Source organism: Ailuropoda melanoleuca, chromosome 7 (assembly GCF_002007445.2).
Source record: "Ailuropoda melanoleuca isolate Jingjing chromosome 7, ASM200744v2, whole genome shotgun sequence".
Classification (NCBI taxonomy): domain Eukaryota; kingdom Metazoa; phylum Chordata; class Mammalia; order Carnivora; family Ursidae; genus Ailuropoda; species Ailuropoda melanoleuca.
This window is the reverse complement of record NC_048224.1, coordinates 128970608-128997762: the sequence shown is the minus strand read 5'-3', so window position 1 is coordinate 128997762 and position 27155 is coordinate 128970608. Positions and strand designations below refer to the sequence as shown.

General features: G+C 41.7%; 1 protein-coding gene across 27 annotated transcripts in view; it reads left to right on the top strand.

Moving 5' to 3' along the window:
• DOCK9 (dedicator of cytokinesis 9) overlaps positions 1-27155 on the top strand; it is a 271968-nt gene that overhangs the window by 220368 nt on the left and 24445 nt on the right. For 7 of the 27 annotated variants that reach the window (XM_034665402.1, XM_019794800.2, XM_019794797.2 and 4 more), the window contains exons 39-46: positions 7491-7606; positions 13526-13663; positions 13775-13957; positions 15735-15848; positions 15945-16160; positions 17662-17719; positions 18683-18760; positions 20328-20467. In XM_034665402.1, the coding sequence (XP_034521293.1) occupies positions 7491-7606; positions 13526-13663; positions 13775-13957; positions 15735-15848; positions 15945-16160; positions 17662-17719; positions 18683-18760; positions 20328-20467 (1043 nt within the window). Of the gene's footprint in view, positions 1-406; positions 451-7490; positions 7607-13525; positions 13664-13774; positions 13958-15734; positions 15849-15944; positions 16161-17661; positions 17720-18682; positions 18761-20327; positions 20468-27155 lie in introns of all 27 variants that reach the window. The other 20 variants (XM_034665410.1, XM_034665401.1, XM_019794801.2 and 17 more) reach the window with 5 other exon arrangements.

Here is a 27155-nt window from a genome sequence, read left to right as displayed (position 1 = left end):
AGCAAGTGGGATGAAGAGCTCATGGCGAAATTCCCTTCTTTGGAGGAGAGTGACACAATGTGGAACATGGTCAGCTACGGCACCAGCCCTAAAAGTGCCAGACCCTTTGTCCCAACCCTTCCATTCAGTATTTTTAATGTGAAATTTGGCAGGTTTGACAGCCAAACATTCTCTGATATGTTTAATTGAATATTTGGATTTTCGCTGTGCAAGTCCTGAGGACGTCTGGGACCAGTTCCTATCGTTCTTCGAGCCCATGCATGTAGTTGATCAAGTGTCCACATTCTGACATTCCAGCGTTGAATGTATGTTAATCCTTAAACTGCTGTGAAAACATAAAGCCCATGAATCAATTTATGAGGGTGTGGAAAAGCCAATAACAAAGTGACTTTTTCTGTGTTTTCAGTGTGAGAAAGATATCAAGTGTGCTTGGAATTTCTGTAGACAATGGTAAGATTTAATCAGGTTGAAGTCTGCTTATGAGGCCGCTTCACTTGCAAGCCAAGACCTTTTTGTTCATCTTGCCTTCCTAACTTTGGGGCTTTCTAACTTCACAGTAGAGATTCTACCAAAAAGTGGGAGCATATTTTTAATTTACTTTTTTCATATCACCAGAGGAGACATGGCATCATGTACTATTTCTAGAAACTTAAGTGTTTCATCTCCTTAAAGGTTTCTCAAAGCAGAAAACCTAAAAGATACCAACCATGCAGCATTTTAAAAACTAATGCCATCATTTATAATAAATACCATTTCTGTTAGTGGTGTGTTCTCTGAATTGTTTCATCTTTTCTCCGAGCATCACATAGCTAGTAACTGTTTTATGTAGACAATTATTTGTTCTTACTCCAAGTAACGTCTTTAATGTATACTTATTAATATCTTCTCATCATTTCTAATCATATGAATCCCTTTCACTGTTATCTTCATACCTCTTTCTTCATGTAGGCTAAGAGTAAAGACAATATTCCCAATGTTTTAAATTGATAATAGTTCAGAGTAAGAAGGCTGAGGAATTGAAATACAACAGCTACCCATTCTTCCACCCCAACAGAGTTCAATGTAATGGGTATAGACTCTCTTTATAAAATTCTAAGCTTAATTTAGATCAGTATTATATGTGCCTTACACATACCGAATCGGTGGCACTCAGGAGCCCCTGCTGAGTCCTGCACTCAGCTATAGAATGTACGTTCATGACACATCTCAGGCTATAATACTTGACTTTTCCACATCTTGTTTGTTAGGGCTTTTTCTAGCTCTGCAGACAAGGGGTTGAAACAAGTTTTGTTGGTTTTAGTTTTCATTTCCTATTTAGCGAACAGAAATTAAATTCTCACCGTTCTGTGGGACTTGCTACACTGCCTTTGCCCAGATAGTTTATAACACAGGGACTCCCTCACTATCAGTTGAAATAAATACTTAAACTTTAAAGGACTTAAAAAAAAATCAGCAGACCGAGTCCCTGACTCCAAAGATAATCATTTAGGAAACACAGAAAACAAACAAAAGTAAAACGAATGATCAACACATGAATATATAACCTTCATCCATTAAGATAGACAGCAGCTCCTCCCACTGCAAACAGATTTTGCGATGGTGGCTTGAATTGGAGGAGAGAGACAGCTGGCTGTGTTTTGCAGCCAAGCACCATATTGCTAACATGGTTGATTCCCATTCTCTCTTCCTGCTACCCACAGAGAGCCTGTCCTTCCTGCCTCTCTCCTCTTTCATCCTGCAGTTTTTGCTTCAGTTTTCAGTGACACCATCCTCAATCAGTGTTTCTCCTTCTGCCTTCCCAATAAACAGTGTGTAGCTGATTCTTTTAGCCTTCTCCTCTGTTCCTACAATTCCTGCTCATCCCACATTGGTTCTGGTGTCTCACAGGCCTTGCATCTTCTCCTAGAACTCAGTCTCCATTTACAACTCTGAATCTGATGATGTATCTGTGTGGCTTCAGCCTTTCCCTCCGTTAGCTTTTTGAGCTCCTAATTGTCAGTTCTCCCAAAAGCCGCAGAGAAGGCAGTACATGCTGTATGTATACATGTGTATGTGTGAGCATGTATATGTATATATACGTACATGATTTCTTTACGCCTGTACCTAGGTATTTTATGGGAAATTTGTAGCATCTACATCTTTTTTAAAAAGTCCTCTTTAACAATGAATACAGTACCTTCTGTTGGGCCAACCAATATGACATAAATACAGTATGTGAGAGATTTGCAGGGTGCCAGAGTCTAAAATTTATTTTAGAATTTATTTAAAATTTATTTTAGAAAAAAATGAAACTAGGAAGAGTGCTCCCTCCCCACGTACACCACCTGCATTTTTTGTTTTCTTTTTGAGTAGGAAAGGCTTTGTCAGGCCTCAGTTTGACCAGCTGGGGGCAGCAGAGGACCGCCAGGAATTTAATCCAATGGAGGCCAAGTTTCGCGCCTTCATTAGCATATCCATGTAGGACGCAGGGGAAGACACGACCTTACACGTAACCATGGGGGGGTCTTATCTTTACTCTTGGATTTTGATAGGAAATAATGAAAATAATAAATCCACTGTGGCCAAATAGTCTTCACTCTTTCAAAAACACTCAGAAGATAGAGGTTCATTATATTTGGGTCATTACCCAGGTACATGAAAAGTAAATGTTTACAACATTAAGACATTTTTATTGACCTTTTTATTGTAAAGTGCATCCTGTTGTGTATCAACAGAAGCTATTTGTGTCAAATGGCAAATTGAAAGTGATAGCTACGTGTAGAATATTTTACATAAACCATGCTGTGGGAGGGAAGCTAAGTCAGACATGTTTGCAAGTAAGTGATACATGTGCAAGACATATAACATAACACTTTGCGTTTACTTTGCTGTTATATATTGCTCTAGGAATATATTAAATTTATTTGCATGATAATTCGTATTTTCCACAGGTATGATAGGGCGAAAAGCCAGGGAAGAGGTAGAAACACTTGAAGAAAATCTGCATTTTGTATAATTCAGTGTAAGAGAGAGTTCAGGGTCATCGGATTAACTTGCAGAGAATGTAATTTGAGGTTGTTATGGAAAACCATTTTCTAACTGAACTGTCCATTAGGTAGTGGCACTTGGAGCTGGAGGTGTGAAAACAGACTGGATGAGGACCCCCTGGAGATATTGTTCAGGTCTCTTAAAAGTCACATGGGGAGGTGAGGAGTTAGCTGAGATGGCTTGTAAGACCACATCTAACTCTGAAATTCTTTGATAGCTATGAAGTGCAAGCAAGACAATGAGTATCAGTGGTACTTAAATTCCCTTACGTATATAATATTGAATTAACAGGAAAAATGCCGAGAACACATATGTCCTTTGAAATAAGATTAATATTTTTCAGAAGGTTTTAAGCATGACAATATATCTTTTAAAATAAGTAAAAAATCAACTTGGTTGCTTTAAAAGTGTATACTCAGGACAGTAAATGAGATATTTATGAAGCCACTTTTTTTTATTCTGAGGCAGGTCCTTGCTTTAGAAATATGTTTTTGCACGTTTTCTAGCATTTCTAATATTAGGCTATATCTTTGAGTTATGACAGACTTGTCTCACGTGTTTATCTTGCATATTACATCCAATATGGCCGTCAGTCATTGGTACTTCTTGCAATTGATGGGGTTTCAGAACTGGCACAATGCCTATTTAAAGTCAGGCATATTTATATTTTTAATATCCTTAAAAAGGACTTTAAATTACAACGTATGCTTAAACCAGGTGTTTTAACAGTTTGGAATGTATATCCCATAGCAGGTACTATTTTCAGACACAGCTGAACATTAGGTTGAGGTATTCTTCAGAGAAGAGAAAGCAGATGGCATCACCATTTCCTCAGGTATAAACTCTGAGATTATAGACTCATTCCGCAAATCATTTTGAGCACATTTGGTTTCTTGTGTGAATCAGAGGACAGATAGCAAATCACATAATTTTGGCCTTGGAATATTATTCCTTATTCTGCTGTCTACTCTTTTCTCATTTGTGAAGAAAATATTTTTAGCAATGAAAGTGAGATGGAGATGAACAAATAGATAACGTAGAGGTTGATCTGTCTGATATTTTGCAAAAACATATGCAGTTAGTAAAAGCTGCAGACCATGAGTTAATACATCTAGGGGACTAGATCTTCCATGTTTGGGGACTTCTTTTAGCAAGAAGATTCCTTATCATTTGGTAGTAGTTACTTTTTTCCCCATAAAATGTGTTCTTTTTCTGGATTCATATTATGTGGGCCAGAGGGAAAAAATTAACAATAAAAATAAGGTTAAAGGTACCTGTTGAAAAGAAAGTGTCTACTGTTAGAATACGTATCTGACTTCGAGCCCAAATGTCCTCTGACATTCAGAAAAGCCAAGTGTTTGTGTCCCTCCTGCCACATCACCTCTGATGTCATGGCAATGGGGAGGGAGAGACAGTTTACGGATGTGGTCAGCATTATTCAGTCAAGTCGTTCTAGTAACAAGAGTTTATTTAGCAGATGACATTGGAGGGGGGAAAAAAATCTCATCCTTGGCGTCTGTGTGTTTAAAGACTTGGGGATTTTAAAATAAATCGTTTATCAGAATGATAACAGAATGAAAATTGTGTCAATGTGACGCTAAAGCAATCCATGTTGTGTGTGCCAAAGGTGGCACATCGAGGAAGTTCTCCTCTCTCTGATCAGCCTGGTTGAAGATAGTCAGTCAGTGCCTTGTGCCCCAGGGCACAGCACTGTTCCCTCGTGGAAAATCAGTAGGGTTAACACAGCATTCCTTACTTGTCCCAATGAGAATCCACTTAATCAGTTTCAAAAAGTTGCTGACCGATATTTTAAGAAATTGCGTTTTTTCTTAAGACCTCTTTTTGGTTGTACCAAGTCAGTTTCATTTTCCTGGGTTGGCCTGTAACATGGTGATCAATGACCAAAGCCTTCCCTCCTTCACAGCTTAGTTCCAGGTGTTGAGACAAGCAGTTTCCATGGGAATATCCCTCGGTGAACTGTCTGTGCCTTCTCTACCACTTAGACAACATCGCCATGCTGCCCTTTATTTTTAGGGACTTTTTAATGACACTGGCTCAGGAAATTGCTGATTTTTTGAGATAGGAGTTTAAGAAAAACCAAGATTATAACCAGCTGTGGCCTAAAAGGATCATTTCTTTTATTCTTAGAGGATTCAGGGAAGGGCAGACGGATTTCTATATGAATCTGACTGTTACCCTTAAGGAGATTAGATAAACAATGTCAAGGCTCATAGGTGGTGTAAGAGCTTCCAGAAATTTTGTCATTGTCATGTTTCCATACACGTATACATAATTACATAAAAACTTCGTTAGCATGGCCACTGAGTCTGTGTTTTAAAAACAACACATTGCCAAATTCCAGTCCTCAGTGGGTCCAGACCTTCAGCCAAAAGTAGTGCTGTGGAAATTCTTCAGTGTGTAGGCAGTTGCATCTATAATGATCATGCCTGTGAGAAAATGTCAGTTCTTTGCCAAGAAAAATATCAAAATGATCCCAAAGCAAGTTCCTTATACAATTTCACCCAGACTGTAAAACTTCAGCAGCCCTCAAAAGGTCTTTCTGACCTGCGATAATTTTGGTTGGTCTAATAAAAGGTGTTGTATTTTATCCCCCCCACCCCAGTTTGTGATCACTTTAGCCATAATTAACAATCTGTTTTCCTCTTTCACCGTCTCTGAATCTTCCCAAACAAACCATGCCGAATGAGGTGATGCCCTGGCTTACAAGGGCAGTCCAGCGAAATTAGTACCTAACTACATCTATCTTTCTTTCTCCGGGAGACTTCTTACCAAAAAAGTAAACATAAAAAGGTCTCGCATCTGTCAGTGTGTTACCGAGCCCCTCTAAAGGCACATCGACTCTTCTGCAGTGTGAAAATCACGCAGTCCACAGACATAAAACTTCAGAACCACCTTTCTAAAAAGCAGAGCAGCACTGGATGAAAGTACATGATAGTATTTTTAGCCTATTTTAAGAGCCAACTCGGCAGCTTGGAAAATCTCTTTTGTAGTCTTTTAAAAATCACTGTGTAAGTCTGACGTTTATCAGAGTAAGAATAACATCATGCTAGTTACTTTATTTTATCCTAGTAATAGGTACTATGATACAGTGACCTGGATAAGGAATTTGGAGTGTAATTTCTGGGTCGTTTTTCCCATTACTGGCCTCAAGAAAATTCTCTAGGTTTTCTCTACTTTATTTTCCTGATCTATATACAAAATGTCCTCCTCTCTGGAGTATAAAGAAAATTACCTACGTAATAAGTGTTGATTTGTTTTTGCTCCTTGGAGTAGGACATTATATGATGTTTCATTATATTGCCATCTTTCTTTGTCTTCTAGATCAGTCCTGTAACATCTCTGCATCCCTATATGTATTTCTGCTAATGCATATCATTTCATAATTTAATATCTCAAATTGTATGTCAAGCTATATTTATGTCAGTACTAAATTGATTTTTACAGCCACATATAGAAGATCTCAGTTTGTATTTAAATTATGGTTCTTCAAGTCCTTTCCTTTTCTTAAACGTTTCTTTCAGACATGTACTGGCTTTCATGCTTTTTTGATAAAGCAAGTAGAATACTATTAGCAGTGCAGTCAACTCTTGATTATCGTTCCTCATTTTTGGCTGATGATACAGATCTTTATGTTATCGATTCAGCACTTACATGGCTATCCCCCATGTGCCAGGCACTATTCTGAGAACTTCACAGATTGTAACAAATTGAATGCTCACTGCAACCCTTCGAGGTGGATACTATTATTATCCCCATTCTACAGATTAGGGAACTGAGGCATAAAGAGGTCAAATAACTTGCCCAGGGTCACACAGCTAGGAAGTGGCTGAGCTGGATTCAGGGGCCAGCCCCCTGACCCTCGGCTCATTTTCTTAAACAACCCCCCCCCCCGCCCGCCGCCCCGGTGCTGCTGCGCTGCTGCCTCTGTCTGTGCAGGAAGCTTCGGAAATCTCCGCCTCCTTCACCACTCTTCCCATCCTAAGAGCTCAGCCCAGTGGCCCAATTCATCCAATTCATTGGCTCCCGTCCAGGTGCCTTCCTGGCTCTGCTGCTTACTAACTGTGGGCCCGAAGACGAGCTGTTTAGCCTTTCTGTGCCTCTGTTTCCTTCTCTGCAAAAAGGATTTAATGTACATACTTCACAGGGCTGCTGCGGGATTAAATGAGCTAATACATTTAAAGTTCATAGAATTATGACTGGCACACAGCCAGCACACAATAAATTTTTGCTGCTATTCTTTCCCTTCCAGAACTGAAAAAGAGTTCTAATTGAACGGACACATTCTTAATTACCTACCCTCCCCACACACACCACTGAAAAAGGGAAGCAAGGCCCCAGAGGAAGCCTTCCGTCAATAATCAAAAGTTGACTGTGACTATACTATGCGCCAGCCTCTCTGTCTGCAGTCACTGGGCAGTAACCTGGTGTTGTAATCCATGCAGGCTATGGCCACTCGGACGCAGACGTGCTTCACCAGTCGCTGCTGGAAGCCAACATTGCTACTGAAGTGTGCCTCACGGCTCTGGACACACTCTCTCTGTTTACACTGGCATTTAAGGTTTGTATTGAACAGCTGGGCACGGTCAGAGCCGTACCTTTTAAATTCATTCTGCTTGTTTAGTTGAACCAACAAGAAAGTCCTGTGTTGTATTTTTTTTTTTATTTTAGCAACTGTTTTGGCCCCTGTAAAGAAACCACACATCCTTAAAACCCTTAATGAAACCGTTCCATCGTTAATGACTTGAATTCCTTGAAATAAAGTTTAGCTGGTCAGGGTGTGCTGCATGCTTGCAAATGATGGAAACAGTCCCTGGTGGGTTAACTCTTGGCCAGAAGAAATCATTCACCTGGGGAACATGGTTTGCTGTGCCCTCGAGGATTATAAATATGGGAACCTAATCAGACACTTCTGTCCCTATTGTCTTCGAGGATATCCAAGTGTAGCGGCAGTCAAATTTAGCTATTTCTATATAGAAGAGCAATAATTACGAACATATTCACCTCTTACAATTTAAAAAAAAAATCTGTTAGTAACTTCAGTGATAAAAGCCTTTCAAGGATAGAGTATAAAAGTTTGTTTCGGTCTTATTTTTAGGTTTCAGCAAGTAATACTCAGGTAGGTGGAAATGGTTTTGTAAGCCACTTGCTTGATTTTAGGAACCTAACACTTCCCAGTCTTGCTAATTGATCGCTTCCATTTTCAGCGTAGAAGAAGGAAATTGAATTAGGGTTGATAGGCTATGAATATTGAAACTGTGTTTGTTTCCAAGGATATTTGGAAAAGATAAAGTCATTTTCTGTTTTACTTATCTCTGTTTCTCATAAGGCACATTTCTTTATTAGGATAAAAATAGTTACCCTGGTATCTTGTCACTTTATTATACTATACCTTTATTCTTCTTAGCAGCCACACCACTCGTGTCCCCACGAAATGTCATTAGTAGAAACCCAGTTGAGAGACAAGGAAATACAGACCCTAATCGAATGAGTATGGGGGCAGCAGTGTCCTGTTCCATGGAGCCTCCACTCTCGTGGCTCTCAGAGTGTGGTCCCCCGGCCGGCAGTGGCTGCAGAGAGAGAAGGGGGGAGCTTGTTAGAAGTGCAGATTCTCAGGCCCTGACCCAGACTGGCTAAATCAGAAAGTCTGGGGGTGAGACCTGAACGCCACGGCTGGAGAACCACTGCTCTGCCAGGACCACGTCTGGAACCTCTTTCTCTTGGGTGTTTTTAGTTAAAAAATGTGGTACAAATAGACAATGACATTTTTAATGTGACTGTCTACCATGTGTTCCTGTATCACTGCTCACTGAGAATCCGTAAGCTCAAAACAGTGGTTGGGACACTTTCTTCTACCCTCTGCCTGAGCCCCACCATGTCCGTGTGCTGGAGACCCTGGTGCTGCATGGCAGGTGGAGCCTGGCACACTGGCCGGTCATGAGGGCACACGCACCACGGGTGTAGTCTGGCAGCTCCCTGAAAATAGTGGCCATCTCTTTACTGTGCAGCCTGTGGTTCTCACTTAGCCCCCTGAAAAACGCTTACTTCATGTTAAAGAAGAGTATTCATCAAGGTTCCCAGATCTCCAGTGTCCGGCCACCAGGGAGGCTCTGTCTGACTCTTGAGAAACAACACTTGATAGTCCCTGATTGTGACATTTATTGTTTGAATGTCTTTGGGAAAATTACTTCATGTCTCTAGACCTAAGATTTCTCATTTGTAAGATGAGAAGAAATAGGATCTGCCTCCTATATGTTGTAAGTTTAAAGTAAGATGACCTTTGAAAGGACTTGCCACTTTATGGGTGTAGACCAGACTTTACATCCCAGCTCCACCATTAGCCAGATTCTAAGCCTTGGGTAGGTCTGCTTGACATCTGGAAACCCTGATTCCCTTATCTAGAACATGGTAAGTATGCCTACAATATAATGGATTGATATGAAGTACCCAAAAACATCTACCCTGTGTTCATGCCTTCCTGGCCCAATTATAAAGGGTCTAATTCCTGAGACCCAGGGGGAAGATTGAGCTTTAGTGCTGAGGTGATCTCTGTCGAAGTCTATATGCCTATGTGCAAAAACATTTAAAGCTCAGCGCCCCCATTAAAAAGTGGGAAGATGGACAGATGTTATAGCAGTAATGGATGTCATGCCACGCTACAGGCTTACCTGGCCTAGATTATGGGTTCGTAAGGCCCGCTGGCACAGCCGCCACTGGGATCTTCCTCTGCAAATAATTTACTCAGCTGAGGCATCATTTGAAGCATATCAGAAAAATTAAATTACTACATTGAGTTAGCTGATGTAATTCAAGAAAAATCATCTTCCACAGATAAAGCCCCATCGTGACTGAGTCTCTTAATTGACCACATCTAGCAAGTTGCCAAAGGTAGCCAAGAAAACACATTCTTAACGAGAGAAAATGTTTGAAAAGATTTAAGCCCTACTATTTATTGAGTGCCTTCTGTGCTTCAAGCATTAATCTTCACAACAGCCTGGCCTAGTGGGTCTTCTTATCCTTCCATTTTACAGATAAGGAGATTGAGGCTCTCACAGGTCAGAAAATTTTCCCAGGATCACTGCACACCTGGCCTGCCAAAGCCCTTGTTCTCCATCCACTAAGCCAGGCATGGTGGGGAGGTGGTGGCAGGGGAGGGACAGAGAGAGAAAAAACAAGCTGAGGGACATCAAGGTAGTTGAATGATCCAATACAGAAAAAAGAGGAGAATATTACCAAGCACTTAACCAGATGCTGGTCCTGTGCTGTATGCTTTCACATGTTCTCTCATTTAATAAATAAAAGGGTGTGTTTTTTAAACCAAGGTAGTTAACATGCAGAAAAATACCGTTCTCTGGCTATTTTACAGTGTCGATGATTAACACAATCCCAAGTCAAATCTGGCCTTTAAATAGTTCATAATCTTTTTTAATGTGTTTACAAATTTAACCTGAGAGTGTATTTTTAGCAATTCCACCTTGTGCCTTTTCTTGATTTGAGCTCCCTGATGAGAATCAGTACGTGACGGTGAGAAACAGTGTGGATAATTGGGTTCTTCTAGGGAGTTTGTGGTCTGGTTTACACAATCATGAGCCTGGTCTGCAAAGACACATGAAATTAGGTCACCTTAGTGATTGGTAAGCATTTGCAGCTGAAACAGCCCTTCTCTAAGGTAGATTCTTAAAGCGATGTCTAAATAAAACTAAATGCCATATGCCCAGGAAAGGTATATCTGTCTTAAATAGCACGGTTCTAGACATTATCATTTTGGTGCCCAGGTTTAAGTTCATTTTTATCCTATTCCTAGATCTTTAAAGATTACTGATGTTGCGTCTTCATTCTCTGAAAGGCTCATTTCCCCCAGGAGGACGTGTTACAACAGTCAAACCTGCATCCACATCAGACAGTTCCTGAGATTTATTTATAACCTATTCTCCACCTTTTTGCTAGAGAGAAGCCATTAATGTCTCATTTACTTTCCTGAATGGAATTTTCCTATCCTCCCAACAAGTCTACAAGGGTAAAAAAGTAGAAACAAGATACACTCTGGTGTTACCTCTGATTTCTGATTGGAGAAGTGAAGTGTAGTTTTGTTTTTGTTTCCTCCCCCTCCTGCTGTGGACCTCTCTGAATGTTCAGAATTGTTTTATATTTAGTGTATATTACTCTCTAATTAGTGAAAAAGAGAGGTAGGGAGAAAAAGAAAATTGATTGGAAGATTACAGAAGGCAGCTGGTACATGGAGGTGTGTCCGGGGTAAGAGGTGCTTTACTCCTTGAAATGAGGGGTTACTTATATCTTAGCGTGAGTGACTTTTAACTGCATTCTTGCAAGTGGGTTTTGAGATTAGAACCCAAGAAGACTAAATCCTGAAAATGGGAAGCAAAACCTTGACCAGAGAGAGTGAGGAAGGAGAATTTAACTCTTGGGCTAAGAACTTGGAGACAGGCCAATTCCAACAGCAAGACCAGGGCTCCTGGAGATTTTTGTATGCACCATCCCCTCTGGATGTCTCCAGCAACTAGTGCTAGGAGAAGGAAAGCTCACATCCAGATTTGCTCAAACCTTAATCCAGCCATAATTAGGGAGAACAGTGGCCTCTGGGAAAAGTAATGTTCACAGACAACAAACCATGTCAGCAGTTCCCAAAACACTGGAAACAACCTCTTTTTTTCCCAGTTGGTGAACAGCTGCTCATGGTTGAGAATTATATCATATTCAGTTAATTAAGTTCCATTTTCTGCTCATTAAATTGCTCCTCTTTCACATGATGGAATTCAATACTGTGCCTCAGTGTTTCATGTTATAAAGATCCCTGTGAATTCCAGGTGTCCTACCAGCTGTGAATACATCTGTGAATCACTGGACCTAAGAAAACAAAACTTATTCCTTGAGTAAAATTTTTCTCCAAAAATAAGATGAGGTAAATCTTAAAACTAATCCTCTAGCCATACTTTGCTATGTAACAGAATTACTTGGCCATAAGCTATCTCCAGTCATTTGACACAATTGTAAGATTGGTTTGGGAGACTGGCCTCCTGACGTTTTTTTATTATAATCATCTTTGCTGACTTGTGCAGAATGCACACGTGTGCCCTCTCCCAAACACACACACCTTTGTGCGTATTTGAAGATGTAGCCCGTTAGTGTCAGTGCACGTTTAGACACAATGGCTGCATACTGGCCTCTAGCCCGGCGACACCTCTGTCTACCTGTGTGTTAAGCAGTCTATGAGAGTTTTAGCCAACCAGGTTCACAAGGCGTTCAGTTAGTATGAATTTACTGCCGGTGTGAAAAAATCTTGCAGAACGTTGAGAAGTATGAACTGTTGGCCCACTTGTTTTGCTTTGTCGAGTAAAACCCATGATATGTTAAAGTTCTACTGGCCACCACTTACTGAGCCAGACCAAAGTATGCATCAGATACTTTCTGTACTCCTGTCTTCACAGTAGCTGTGCCAGGTCCGTTCTAGGGTCACCATTTTACAGGTGAAAATTGTTAAGACTCGGTTGACCTGTGCAGATGCAGATGGTAAATGGTGCCTGATGAAAGCCTGTATGTTTCCCACCTTACCAAGCTTGTCTGCTTATTCATTGCTTAACAGAGTGCCTGAGAAGCCTGGAAAAAACAAACTTAATTTTATTTTTTTTTAACATTTCATTTAATTACTAGAGCAGGAGCAGGAGAAGGGGCAGAGGGAGAACTGCAGAACTCCCATCCCAGGACCCTGGAATCACGACCTGAGCCAAAGGCAGACGCTTAGCCGACTGAGCCACCCAGGCTCCCCACAAACTTACTTTTAGAAGACCTCACTTCGTATACCTCACTTCAGTATTTTTTCCAGCCCATTAATCAGCTGACACTTGTAAGGGCACTTCTTTGTTGAAATTAAGATATCACAAAGATTACCTCTGTATTGATTGGTGGTATACAGTAAAAATAAGTAAATATTCTTATTTACCAAATCAGTACTGAGGAACACTTGTCTATCAAGCCATGTTACGGTTTGCTAGGAAGTTTAATGATTAGTCCTTCCCTTAATAGGAAAAAACAAGGGGCACCTGGGTGGCTCAGTCAGTTAAGCATCCAACTGTTGATTTTGACTCAAGTCGTGATCTCTGGGTCATGGGATCAAGCCCCCACATTGGGCTCCGTGCTCAGCATGGAGTCTGCTTGTCCCTCCCTCCCTCTCTGCCCCTCCCCTCACCCGTGCTCGCTTCTCGCTCTCTCTCGTAAATAAATAAAATAAATAAACTCTTTTAAAAAAAGAAAAGAAAATCTCCCTGATCCAGAAATTTAGTTTTAGACTTACTTGTACTACACGAGGATTCTGTGCTTTCCTAGAGATTCATGGCACAGTTTGTTTAAATTATAAGTTGTCTTAGTCCCTGGAACATTTAACCTTTGAACCTGAAAATTGTAAGCAACCTAATAGGGGTGCCTGGTGTGTCTCACTAACCAAGCTGGCCTTGTGTGTTTTCAGAACCAGCTCCTGGCTGACCATGGACATAATCCTCTCATGAAAAAGGTTTTCGACGTCTACCTGTGTTTTCTTCAAAAACATCAGTCTGAAACAGCTTTAAAAAATGTCTTCACTGCCTTAAGGTCATTCATTTATAAGGTAAGCTGCTTCCTCGGGGCAGGTCCTCGATGATCGTCCTCGTCTGCTTTGCACCCGGAGCTGACGGGAGCCCTGATCTGCACGTGCCCTTGCTCTCTGGTGTTCACCTAGTTCCCCTCGACGTTCTACGAAGGGAGGGCTGACATGTGTGCTGCTCTGTGCTACGAGATCCTCAAGTGCTGCAACTCGAAGCTCAGCTCCATCAGAACCGAGGCCTCTCAGCTGCTGTACTTCCTCATGAGGAACAACTTCGACTACACTGGAAAGAAGTCCTTCGTCCGCACACATCTGCAGGTGGGTGGAGGGTCACTCTCCAGCACAGGTGTGTTCTGTGGGATTCTGTGTTAGCAGGAAGCCTTCGTCGCATTTACCGGTTTACGTCAGCGTAAGTAGGGCTTGAGATGGAGAATTGGAAAGTCACATTTACTGGTTTGGTTTATTTCATTCTCCACATTGTAAGATTTGGGCCCAAAGTGCATTTCTGTTGGTAAATTGGCATTTAAATATTGACTCAATATTGGACGGACTGAAATTCCATTGAATCACCATCTATTAGAATCTGCGTGAGGGTGCCCAACAGCAAACATCTTAGGTAAAACACAGAGTCCAAAGTGGTTCTTTTTTTTTTTTTTAAGATTCTGTTGATTTATTTGGGTGAAAGAGAGAGAGCACAGAGGGAGAATAAGACGGCAAAGCAGACTCCCTGCTGAGCAGAGAGCCCAACATGGGGCCTGATCCAGGACCCCAAGATCACAACCTGAGCCAAAGGCAGACTCAACCGACCGAGCCACTCAGAGGCCCCTAAAGCAATTCTTTTCTGTCTTCCATCTATTGACACACCTGCCATCTCTCCAGAGTTAAAATGTCCCAAATACTCTGCTCTGGGAACCATGCAAGATATGTAAAGGTCTTATGTATTTTTTTAGACTCCCTTTTCCTGTAAACTCATGTAGGAGTGCCTTCTCCATCTCTGTATTTATTCCTCTTTTTAAAAAATTGTTGCAATATTGTTGCAAACTATGGCTAGGATTCACAGATACAACCATGAACAAAATAGAACCCTCTCCTGACCCTCATAGAGTGTATAGTTCACTGGAAAACAGACAGACCCCGAAGCTCTTCTCAGTACACCGTCCCTAGTGCTGTAATAGAGGAACTTAAGTGCACCAGGGAGGGGAGGGGCATCTGGCTGGGGCAGGGAGACTTCTAGAAATTGTGGGAAATGAATAGGGCCTAGCAGGTGTAGAGGGTGAGCATATTCCAGGTGATGGATACATGAGGGGAAGGGCCTGTCCAGGGAACTGGAGAAAGTCCTTACAGTGAAGTAAAGAGTATGGGTGAAAACAAGTTGAGAAGACATCATTGCGTATTTGGAGGGATCGCCTGGACTAGTGCTGAGAAGGAATCAGGAGAGTCAAGGCCTTAGCTGGAGAGACTTTGGGGAAACCATGGTCAAATCCAGGCCAGAGAGGATGGTGTCTTGGACCTGGTATGGTAAGGTTAGAAGAAGGGGATAATGAGTTGACAGTACTTAGTGATTGATGGTACCTGGGGATGGTAAAGGAAAAGGAGGGAATAAAGATAGAATCCATGTCTTAGCTTAAGTGACTGGGTAAACACAGAGCACTTCACAATAAAGACAGATCCCCCCCCCATTGCATAGTTAATATGTGTTTGTTTTAATAAAAAAGGAAGGGACCAGTCCACTTATTGAATATTTAGTGCGTATACATTCAAGCCAGTAACCAAGGAGGTAAGTGATAAGGTCTCCCTGTTTATTAGAGAAAGTAAGTGACTATCCAAGTGAAACGGGCTTATCTGATTCTCATGTCTCTACACTCTCCTGAGGAGCATGTTGCTATGCAAACAAAATACTTAAGGATAGCAAAATCACCTTCTGAAATGATTCTTGGAAGGGGAGAAAAATGACTCAGACATTGTTTCCCGCTCTGGAATGATCTGGTCTTAAAACTTTGCCCTGTCCTCACGCACATCCTAACTGAAGGCAGGAGCCAAGTCTGGGGAGTCATCTGAAGGTGAAATGATTTGTTCACATTTATGTGTCCCTAAGGTCGTTATTTCCGTCAGCCAGCTGATAGCAGATGTTGTTGGGATCGGGGGAACCAGATTCCAGCAGTCCCTGTCCATCATCAACAACTGTGCCAACAGTGACAGGCTCATCAAGGTGGGTGGCCCCCAAGACTGCCTCATCATCTAGTATGTATGCAGACAGGCAGAACACAGCTGAACGCCACGTGTCCTTCTTCCACCCTTGTTTTAGCACACTACCTTTTCCTCGGACGTGAAGGACTTGACCAAAAGGATACGCACGGTCCTGATGGCCACCGCCCAGATGAAGGAGCATGAGAATGACCCGGAGATGCTGGTGGACCTCCAGTACAGTCTGGCCAAGTCCTATGCCAGCACTCCCGAGCTCAGGAAGACATGGCTGGACAGCATGGCCAGGATCCATGTCAAGAATGGGGATCTGTCTGAGGTAGTCTTGCAAGCCTCTCGAGCTGGGTTTTTGGGAAAACTAATTATGTCTCATTCACTAAAAGAAGCCAATTTTAAGAAAAATTTCCCAATAATAAAAGAAGTGATACTTAACAGTTTTAGGGTCAGGGTCACTTCATGCCTTCTAAGCATCTGGATGGTTTACAACACTGTAAGGGAAGGTTTCTGTCACAGGACAGCATTGTTTGAAAGCTCTTAGCATCCACAGTCATGTAAACACCTGCTAATTCAAGTGCGCTCAGTTTCTGCATCAAAACTCCTCTCTAGTTCTAAACTTCAGCTCTTTTATGATGAAATTTAACGTTCCTGTTATTAAAGTAATGATAGGACACTGCTCTTTCCTTTTGGAAGTAGTCCATTGTCATCTGTGGTTGTGGTCAGAGCGCTGCCCATGTACAGAGCGTGTTTCCATAAGTAGACGGGGTGGTGGCAGGGAGTTGGGTGTGTGGGCCCTGGAGACAGACCGAATCTCACATCCAACACTTACTCAGCCTGTGACGTTGAACCCACTTTTCACCCCTCTGTGCCTCGTGACATCATCTGTAAAAGAGGGAGACATTAAGGAAAGCAGCGGGCTGTGTGGCAGGTTCTGTGTTTCTCTGAAAACTGCGTTTATAATTTGGGCCTAAAAAGCATTTAGGTATGATCAACAGTATTACCAAAGAAGCGTGATTTTACTTGTAAACTTCTGTAATTGCCTAAATTAGTACAATTATGTTCTACATCTGAAAATTTTATGTAACTTTTTTTACATATTGATTATTCAAGAAGTCCATTCTGTTTGACCATAAATTTAATCTGAACTACATACTAGCATCATAAAAGTGAATTACGTATTACTACTAGTAGTAATTTTTCTGTCATTCTGACAAGAACCAAGGGCTCAGGCATCAGAATCAGGTTCATTTCCAACAGCTATTTTTGATTTTTTATAACACTGTGGCAACTTCATAAAAAAATAATTATTTTTTCTTTCATCTTAAAGTGTTTAGAATGTTACCTAATTAGCATTAAGTTATAATTTTGGTTTAGAATTCTATTGGGAAACAGTTGCTATATCTTTTTTTTTTTTAAGTTGAGAGGAGACTATTAGCTGCTGAAATTTGAGCAATTCTCTCAGAATCTAGAAAGACACATGACTTTTCTTAAATGGTCATCTTATTACCTTACGAGAAATGATGCAGAAATCTTCGAAATAGTAAGGAAAAAAGTGCTTTTTTATCTTTTATATTAAAATTTAGTAATTCTAAGCAGAAATGAGCCTTAGCAAGCTTACTACCATTTGTCTCAATTTGCAATTTATTTCAAAATTTCAGTTTATGTGAATTGTTCCAGTTTTTTCAATAGGTAAGATGTCAGCTATTAGGAACCCTGGCTTCCTTGAGATCAATATAAGTACCTGCAGTCACTCGATTTCTGTCTGGGAGCGTGCTGACACGCTGTATACATGGTGTTTCTGAAGCACGTGTCTTTTATTGTAGGCAGCAATGTGTTACGTCCATGTCACAGCCCTGGTGGCGGAATATCTCACACGGAAAGGTAAAGAAATATTCCTGTGTTTTGTAAAATGAATATAAAACTGTACAAAGCAGCAAAGACAAGTGAGAGCCATTCAGAAAGATTTGGAGGTGAGGGGGGTTGGATTTGTGTGTGTGTGTGTGTGTGTGTGTGTGTGTGCGTGTGTGTGTGTGTGTATATGTGTGTGTGTACTGTGTTCATTGTTTTATTCACTGGTAAGACACTGGCTTGGCTTGGTAGGCACAGCAGAGGTGCCAATTTCAAAAACAAAACTAGACGGCATGTTACTGTGTAACCTTTAGCTAATGGCTCTATCTTGCAAAAACCAGTTAATGAGCTTTGCATCTGTGTGTCCTTGACTGGCCAGTGTTGAGCTGACAGAAGATTTATTTTCCTCTAAGATAGTTCCCACTGGAACGGTTTTATCAATCAAATGACAGTTTTAACGGGAGATTATCAGACAATGTTTTTTTAGACCCACAGCCCAGTTGGCTTTATTATGTGGGTAGGGAGCCTCGCTGGCCAGAAACCTTACCTCCCCAGGGAAGGAGAGGACAGGCGTGTGGGAGTGCTGGTCTTTTGTGCATTGTATGTTTGTTCCCAGTTGAGCAGGCCATGAATTCTTCAATAGGTTCTTTTGGTTAAACACCAGTTGCTCATTTCCATTTCAAAATCAAGAGCACCAAGGTTTTTAGAAAAGCTGGTCACATGTGTCCGTGTCCTGGAGCACAAGCGGTATGAGATCTGGCTTACAGGAAGTACGTTTACAGAGTGAGCAATGGTATAAAGTTAGATGCCAGGGCCAGGGAATTTCTGGGTTTCTGGTATAGCTGGCTGTTTGGGATGGAATTGAAGGGAATCTAGACTTGTCATACATCAGAGCCCAAAAGAAAAAGACATTAAAGAGGGTTTCCGTATTCTCTTGCTACTAGCATGATTTCCTGTTGAGACCTTTTGTCAGGTAATACATTTCCTCGTGTTTAGAAGCAGACATAGTCCTCCGTCCGGAGCCGCCCCTCTTCCCCTCCAGCCACAGCACCTGCCAGAGGAGGCGCCGGGGAGGTGAGCCTGAAGGTGGGCCCAGCCCCCAGGGCCCCCACTGCCCCATCCACCTGACACTTAGAGGTGTGGGGATTTTCCCTTGCAACTCTGCATGGATAGACTTGGCTCTCCTTCCCTTCCTTCTCTTCCTGTCCAGTTCCATGGCGGTCTGTTCCTGTGCAAGGAGGGGAAGCACTTGGGCTGCCCTTGTAGTCACTCCATGGGAGCTGAGGTGTATATTTTAAATGTACTCTCTAGCCAGAAACCTGGGTGGTCGGCTTCTATAATTTTGCTTTTTTGTATGTTAACATATCCTCAAGCTCCTAGATTAATACTTGTCATGGGGGAGTCTTTTGTCTCAAGGCTTAGAAGCTTTGACCGTTGTGTAGCAGAAGAATCTCTGCCTTTTCAAGTCTGCTCTTTCAAGACCTGCAAAATACTCTGTGTTCCTCTTTTTCCCAAAATATGGGAGGTCTCAATTCAAGTTTTGAGTTTTCTTTTGTTTTATTATGAACAGTGATCTCAGAGTAGAGTAGCAGGATGTTTCAAGTCCTTCTGTGCTTGATCATTTTTGCCCAGCTGACATTGTCCAACTGACATACGACTTTTCCCCAGTCACTCCAAGATGAGTGAAGGCCCCAAATGGGCCATTATTGCTTAAGGGGTTTGTCCTTTTTTTTTTTTTTAAGATTTTATTTATTTATTTGACAGAAAGAGACACCACAAGCTGGGGGAGCAGCAGGCAGAGGGAGAGGGAGAAGCAGACTCCCTGCTGAACAGGGAGCCCAATGCGGGACTTGATCCCAGGACCCTGGGCTCATGACCTGAGCTGAAGGCAGACGCTTAACTGACTGAGTTACCCAGGCTCCCCAAGGGTTTGTCCTTATCCTGGTTATTTATCCCGGAATAAATTATACCATTTCCCCTAGAGAATCAGAGTACATAGGCCCCTGAAAGATTCATGCTGCCGGTGCTCCTGCTCTTCGGCTGTGGGGAGGACGGGAGGCCTATCCTTACCCCTCAGGCAGCAGATACGGAAGCAGCTCAAACAGCCTCTCAGCCCATGGCTGCGGTTGAGTTACCTCTTGGTAGACTGCTTCATGAAGGAGAAGAGCAAGTTCTCATCTGAGTTCTGGGTTACCCTCAGCCACAGAGGGGGAGGTGACGACTTGAAGGAAACAGTTCTGTTTGAGTCGTGTTTCTCTTTGACTGGCTTTGGCTTTATTTTTGTTGGTATCTGAGCATGGGTCATGGTACCAAATCAAATTATTGTTGTTATTTTAAAACTGCTGATTTGCATCCAGTACCTATTTCAGTTCATTTACGGTTTATTTATTGCATACATTTAATAAAGGTGGGTGAAAAATTAAAAGGATGAGGAAAGAATTGAGGGAGGAGAAGGCTAGGTGTGAGGAAGCAAATGAAGAGAAGCACACTGTGTCTCCCTGTGAACAGTGGTCCAAGGCCTAAGAGACTTCAGAGTCTGTTGTCTCCTTCAACACAGAAACATGGCGGGCAGGAAGAACCCTCCAGGTCCGTCCACTTACGGGTTACTGACCGGCTCTCTCCACTGCTGTGTCCATTCTAGGCATGTTTAGACAAGGATGCACAGCATTCAGGGTGATTACCCCAAATATAGACGAGGAGGCCTCCATGATGGAAGACGTCGGAATGCAGGATGTCCACTTCAACGAGGTGAGCGCCTCGGCTGGCGGGGGTCTTCAGTCCGTGAGTATCTCGGAGGCGGCTCTGCTCTGCCAGCATGTCACACAATGGTTTTCTCTCAGCAGCTGCCACTACCCACTTCACTCTGACTAAACTAATGCTCCAGACGGCTGAAACAGAACAGCAAGAGCTCTGCCATTCCCCTTTCTAGGAATTCCTCCTCTCCTCTGGAAAGAGAGTTTGAGGAGCTAGTTAGGAGGAAAGTGAGGCTAAGAGCTCAAACACATGTGGGAGAAGGTCCAGTATTTTGACCATAACGTTTTTCATTCTTTCTAGCCATTAATTTCTCCAGCTCATGGGTTTTATTGCTATTTTAGTCTGACTTTTATTAACATCACACTCTAGCCAACTGAATTAATCAGCCACTCAGACTTTTAAATCGGTATCTCCCACACTGACTTCTCTCCCATGTCCGCAGACGTGCAAAGCCATAAGAGGCCAGACTGGGCTCAGGGGCTTAGAGCAGCCCAATTCGCTGCCTCCACTTGTGTGCCTTAGCAAGTTCCTTCTAACCATCGGTGAAGAACACCCTGTCCCACCCCCAGTAGAGATCAGAAGGTTCAGCGTTAGATCATTGTGGCAGTTCCTGCCTCTTTTCTTGCCAAAACAGGATCACCTTGCAGCCACTTATCTGGACCCAGAAAGTTTTAAAATAAAGCTAGGAATTGGAGCAAATGCCAGTTTTCCGCCTGTGTTTCCTGAATTTCCTCATCGATCACTGTCTGCCAGAAGGGCTTTCCATGCTCAGCTCAGAGCAGAATGGAAGAGTTGAGGGGAAGCTTGTCCATCTTGCCTGTCTTTTAAATAAAGAAAAATAAAATTGTCTGTTTCTTCTCGTGGAGAGAAAGAACAGAGGAAGAAGTAAATATCTTCTGCCTCTGTTGTACTTGTTTTTATGATGTGGAGGTCCTATAATTACTATTATGACTTTGAATCATGTTCTTGCCAGTAAGTAGGGCCACGAACAAACATCTTCCATGGCATTAACCAGTCCATGAATCAGTTCAAAGTGTGGTCCAGGAAGTCTTGGGGTCCCCGAGACCCTTTCAGGAAGTCTTTGAGGTCCCTTCTTTTCCACCCAAATGTCTGTGCAAGGTTGGACTTTCTTTGTATACATCACCAAAACGGCATGTTGACAGATTGAGTGCAGAAGCAGACTGGAGAATGCAGGCTTCTCTTATGATGTCAGACATTGAAGAGAGTTTCAAAAACGTAAAACAATGCTACTCTTTTCCCTAATTGTTTTGGGTTTTTTGGGGGAAAATGTTATTTTTTTCATTAAAAAATGTTATTTTTTCATTAACATGTAGTAGGTTTATTATCTTAATTAAATTAATGAATCTTTTAACATTTTCCAGCTACCATTCCTAATATTATAAACATTGAGAGATAACACCCATATACATAAAAGTTCTCAGTAATTTTTAAGGATTTCTCTATAATTTTAATGATATGTAAATGAAGGTGGTCTTAGGCAGTCCTAGTTTAAAAGCCACTGTCATAAAGTGTCTAGTCTCAAATGATCCCCTAAATTAAAAAGTAAACATGAGAAAGAAGGATAATATTTTGAGTTCATTTCACATTTAAATATCAAAATAATCTTAACCATGATAGATAAAGTTTTCTAGGAATCCCAAAGAGGGAAAAAAAAAAGACCAGTTAATTATTACTTGGCATTAACATTTCGGCTGCCTGTCTACCTTGAAACGCCTGGGCAGATGCTAATTTTTAATTTTTTCTCTGAAGTGTGAAACCTGTCATTGGGGCAATAAGCCTTGCACACTCTTGGCCTTAAACTCCTCCTTCGAGGCGAGTGTGACTGGATTTTTCTCTGAGAAGAGGCTTGAATGTATTGTCTCCTTGCAGAAACCACCCTTGTCCAACCTGGTGCCTAGACAGACCTCTGGAGTAGAGCATTTTGTTTAGAGCTTGATAAGGAAAGCACTGGTGCCAAGAACAACTCAAGATTTGAAAGTAAACCGTTCTCCGTAACCTATCCTGTGGGGATGATAAAATGAAGCTCAGGTTTGCTCATCTGATTAAGTAATAGGCTGGAGTAATCCCTGCAGGCTAGGGAATCAGCCTAGGAAATCAAGCTCAGGCTTTATTGAGGAAATTTGTGAATGGCACCCAGCCTGAGTGATCACTAAACATGTGAGAGGGGTAATTTTATCAGTGATTTCCAGAATATGAATTTTCCACCCTGTCCTTGAAGCATAAAGTTGGTAAATGTTTAACAAGGTCCATAGTACGCGGCGATCTGTAACGATTAGGATATGACACGGTGGGGTTATAAAGTCCTAAGCAACTCCTGCATGTCAAGATTGAAACTAGCTGGGATTTGAAAGGACATGTTCCAAAAGCCGGGAAAACAGAACTTGCCACCTACATTTTTGCTTTGGCTATTAGGATGTTTCAAGAAAAAGAGGAAGTTGAATGTCTCTCTCCCAGAAGGAGTTTTGGGGAAAGCTGATGGGAATAGGTGTGTAACACGTAGCTTAATAAAAATCATTGCCCTTTTAATCTGCGTTACTAGATGTACTTAAATGCCTTGTGCTCTCCTAACATGATTTTCGTGGCGCTGCATAAGAACACACAATTCTCCTAGCAGCAGACGTCAGATGGGTTTTTATTGATCGCGGTTCATCTTCCCTGACTCTGATCTAAAGAGCAGACTCCCTCCCGGCTGCTTTTGATTAGATAAAAAGAAACATCCCATTCCTGTTTACAATTCTGTTACGCAAGTTGGAGCCTGTACAGAATGAAGAATTCGGAGTCCCCTGTGGTGCCGACACTCCACACAGCCCGTGAAGTTTTGCAATCCCTCCTTCAGGATCCCGTGTAGAAATAGCACACTCGGCACATTGAAGAAAGGCTAATAAAGAGACTATTTTTATAAGTTTGGACAGGGTGTAGGGAAACCAACAAGTAATATTGCAGTGCCCTTGAGGTTAGCAACAGCTGGGTTACCACCTCTCACCCTGTGGGCTAGGGGAGGGGAGAGAGAGAAACTCCACAGGGGGGCCACCTGACAGGTTGTAGAGGAGAGCTCAGTCCCATACCCTGGCAGAAAGGGGCATGTGCGTAGCCACCCCATCCTCACTCTCCACCTGCCCTCCAGGCTCCTCCTGGGCCTTGCACTGGCTGAGCTCAGCCAGGAGCCAGAGGACAGGGAGCCTCGCCTGCAGGCCAGCCGTCATGGTGCATCAACCTTCAAAGCACGGAGCTAGCAAGGACAGGCCGAGAGGCACTCTGGAAGGGGAAGTAGAAAATACAGTGCATCCTCACTATTTGCCCACTTGCTAAAACTTCTTTGTAACCCCAGGATCAATATCCATGGAGGCACTTTTGTAGTCATGCAGGTCATTGCAGTAGTGACCGGTAACTTCGCCCATGGGACTGCTCTAACTGATCTACCCTTGGCTCATATCAGGACATATTGGCCTGCTTCATTTTGCAAATATTTACTGAGTTTCCTTGGCACTGAACTGGGTGCTGGAGATAGAAATGTGAGCACAATGAGGTCTCTGCCCTAGCACACTACTGCATCTGCTGCTTTCTGCCCATTGAGGGGAAACACAAAACCACAGTCCCTTATAGTCTGAACTGGAAGTTGTCTGAGTTCTTTGTGACCTGGAAATTTCTGTATTTACATATATTGATTCATTCCATACACTAGCTGTGGCGCCACGTACTAGCTTGGGATTATGTAAGTTGATGTGCCTGCCTCAGAAAGCGTCACCTGGTTCAGTAGTCCTCAAATTTTAGTATGCTTAGTTAGAAATTACTTAGATTCCTGTTACAGATTTCCATTCTTCCCGCTCTACCAGTCCCCAGAGTCAGTTGGTTGAGTATGGTGCCTGGGAATCTGTATTTTAAGCATTGCAAGTGATTATTTTGCTGCAAAGGGTTTTCAGCTCTATCTTGAGAAACAATAATATGGTGGACGTATGAATTAAACCATAAAGTATGCCATTGCCCAAGCCCAGTCACACATTTACATTATTTTTATTTTAAGATTTTATTTATTTATTTGTCAGGGAGAGAGTGAGCACAAACAGGGGGAGTAGCAGGCAGAGGGAGAAGCAGGCTCCCTGCTGAGCAAGGAGCCCAATGCAGGACTCGATTCCAGGACCCTGGGATTATGACCTGAGCCGAAAGCAGATGCTTAACCAACAGAGCCACCCAGGTGTCCCCATTTATGTTATTTCTAAATAGCAGATAATAGGGCCAACATCTAGCTTCATAAGTAAGGTTAGATTAAATTAATCAATGCTAGATGGAAAAATTGGCATTTAAATAAAAAATTTTTAAATACCCTGCCCATACACAGGCTCCTATAGGCATTTTTGTGCACACACACACACACACCCCCCCGCATACACAACATTAGTGTGCTATTTCCACAGACAGGTGCTCAGTCACCTCAGTTGCATCGCTGGGGCACGCTTAAAAATGGAACTGACTAATTACATTTTAAGCAGTTGTCTCAATGGCTCATGAGCTTGGTGTACTGAGATCTTTTTAAAATCAGTCTAATAACATAAAATGTGAGATTTCCAGATGCATAAAGTCCATTGAGGGTTTTTTTTTCCAACCAGTAAATACTTATAGTTCTTGGCATCTATTGGCAATTTAGAAAATATATCTTGGCATTTGAATTTTAAGCAAGGTGATAAAACCATCAAGCTTTCTATATATAACTACCATTCAAGTTCATCACTATCTGACCATTGTCTGGATTAGCTCTGGTTTTTGAGTGCGGTGATTGCTGGGAATTCTAAGTAAATTAATACATGGAATTTCTGCTGAGAATATCATTCATATATGCCCCCAGTATTTAGTTACTATGACATCATAGTTCCTATGACTCTATAATTTTGTGTTGACATATCGTCTCTCATACTGAACTATCTGTGATTACTGGTTCTTTTTTTCTTTCTCTTTTACTGGTTATTTCTGTTCAAAGAATTATTAATGCACCAGCTCTAAATGTCTGGATATATATAGAGTTGACATTATCCTGAATAATTTACTTTACTAAATTAAACTTTGATGTTTAGTAATCCATACTCTCTACTTTTATGAAAGGGCTTATCTTTTCTTATACAAGCTATTTTTAGTTTGGTGTTTTTTTTTTTTTAAAGATTTATGTATTTGAGAGAGAGAGAGAAAGTGGGGGAAGGGCAGAGGGAGAGAATCTCAAGCAGACTCCCTGCTGAGAACAGAGCTGACGTGGGGCTCCATCCCACGATCCGTGAGATCATGACCTGAGTCGAAACCAAGAGTCAGACACTTAACTGACTGAGCCACCCAGGCTCCCCTTAGTTTGAGTAAATCTATACAGACATGCTTTTTGTAATATATGTTATCATTTATTTTTAATAATAACTGATATCAGACTGATAAACCGTAGATCTGATTCCTGAATCAAAAAAAAAAAGATAAAATAATGTCCAGTAGCACATAAAAGTTGATGATGTGTTATTTCCTAATTCCCAATTGCCATCAAATTGCAGTACTTATTTCAGTTATTTACTAAGCTCTGTTGGCTTTATCAAATGTTCTCATTTTCCAGCCATTCTGGAGGAGTTTCCCTGGTTGAAATCCATCTTTCTGAACCAAATATGACAGATTTTTCCATAATTAACTCAGTTGCCTACAGTATTGATATGCTGCTTGAGTTCAGGTTTACTGTTATTAAACTTTTCACATGTTTCTGGTTTGACTGAATAAGATCAAGAATAGTATTCAAATCTTAGACTCCCAATTTGATGCATTTGGCCCATAAATTCTATTTAATATATATTTAAGTGCCTAAATCTAGGGCCATTTAAAATATACCTGAAAGGCTGCTATAAAGATACCTTACATGAATAGACAGCAGATCATTTCAAAATCAAGTAACATCTTCCTTATAGAATTACTTCGTCATTGTGGTGGTTGATGTAAGCCTATATGTATTTTCATATCTCAAAATTATCTACATTTAATTAGTTTATTTTTGACATAGAAAACTTTGAGTATTGCTATTTAGTCTGTTTAAATCCTTTCCACCCCCCCGCCCCCCCCCCCCCCNTTTTTTTTTTTTTTCGCCTCATCTCTTGCCACTCCCTGATTCAGATTTTATACTCTGAATAACCCCTCAGACTACTTGTAAATTCCTCACTCACCGTGCTGCCCCCTCCTCTCCTGTATCTTTTGCCCGTGCTGTTCCTTCTCCCTGGAATGTCTCCCCTCACTTCCTTCCTGCTGCCACCTTTCACCTTCATCTTACTAACTCCTGATCATTTTTAAGACTCAGTGACCATTTTCTAGAACACTCTGTGTCTCTCCTTTCCCACATCACTAAATGGATGTTGTTCCTGTCTGCATCCTTGATTGCCTGCATGTTTCTTTATCAGCACTTACCACCGTTTTTTTAATCTCTTTATGGATCAGTCTTCATACTGGACTCTTTGAGAGCAGGAAGTGCTTTATTCACTGATCATTGGCTTCCCCAGTACTCACCCATAGACACACTGACTACTGTTAAATAAATAAACCCCTACTGCTCTCAACTCAGAGCATCTACCATTGTGACTTACAGTTTGGGCAAATACTTGAAATCACTGTTTTCCTTGTCCTTGGTATCTTAACATGTACCTCGCATCTTCCAGTTGGTGTTCATGAGTCTCTAGGACATCGGTTC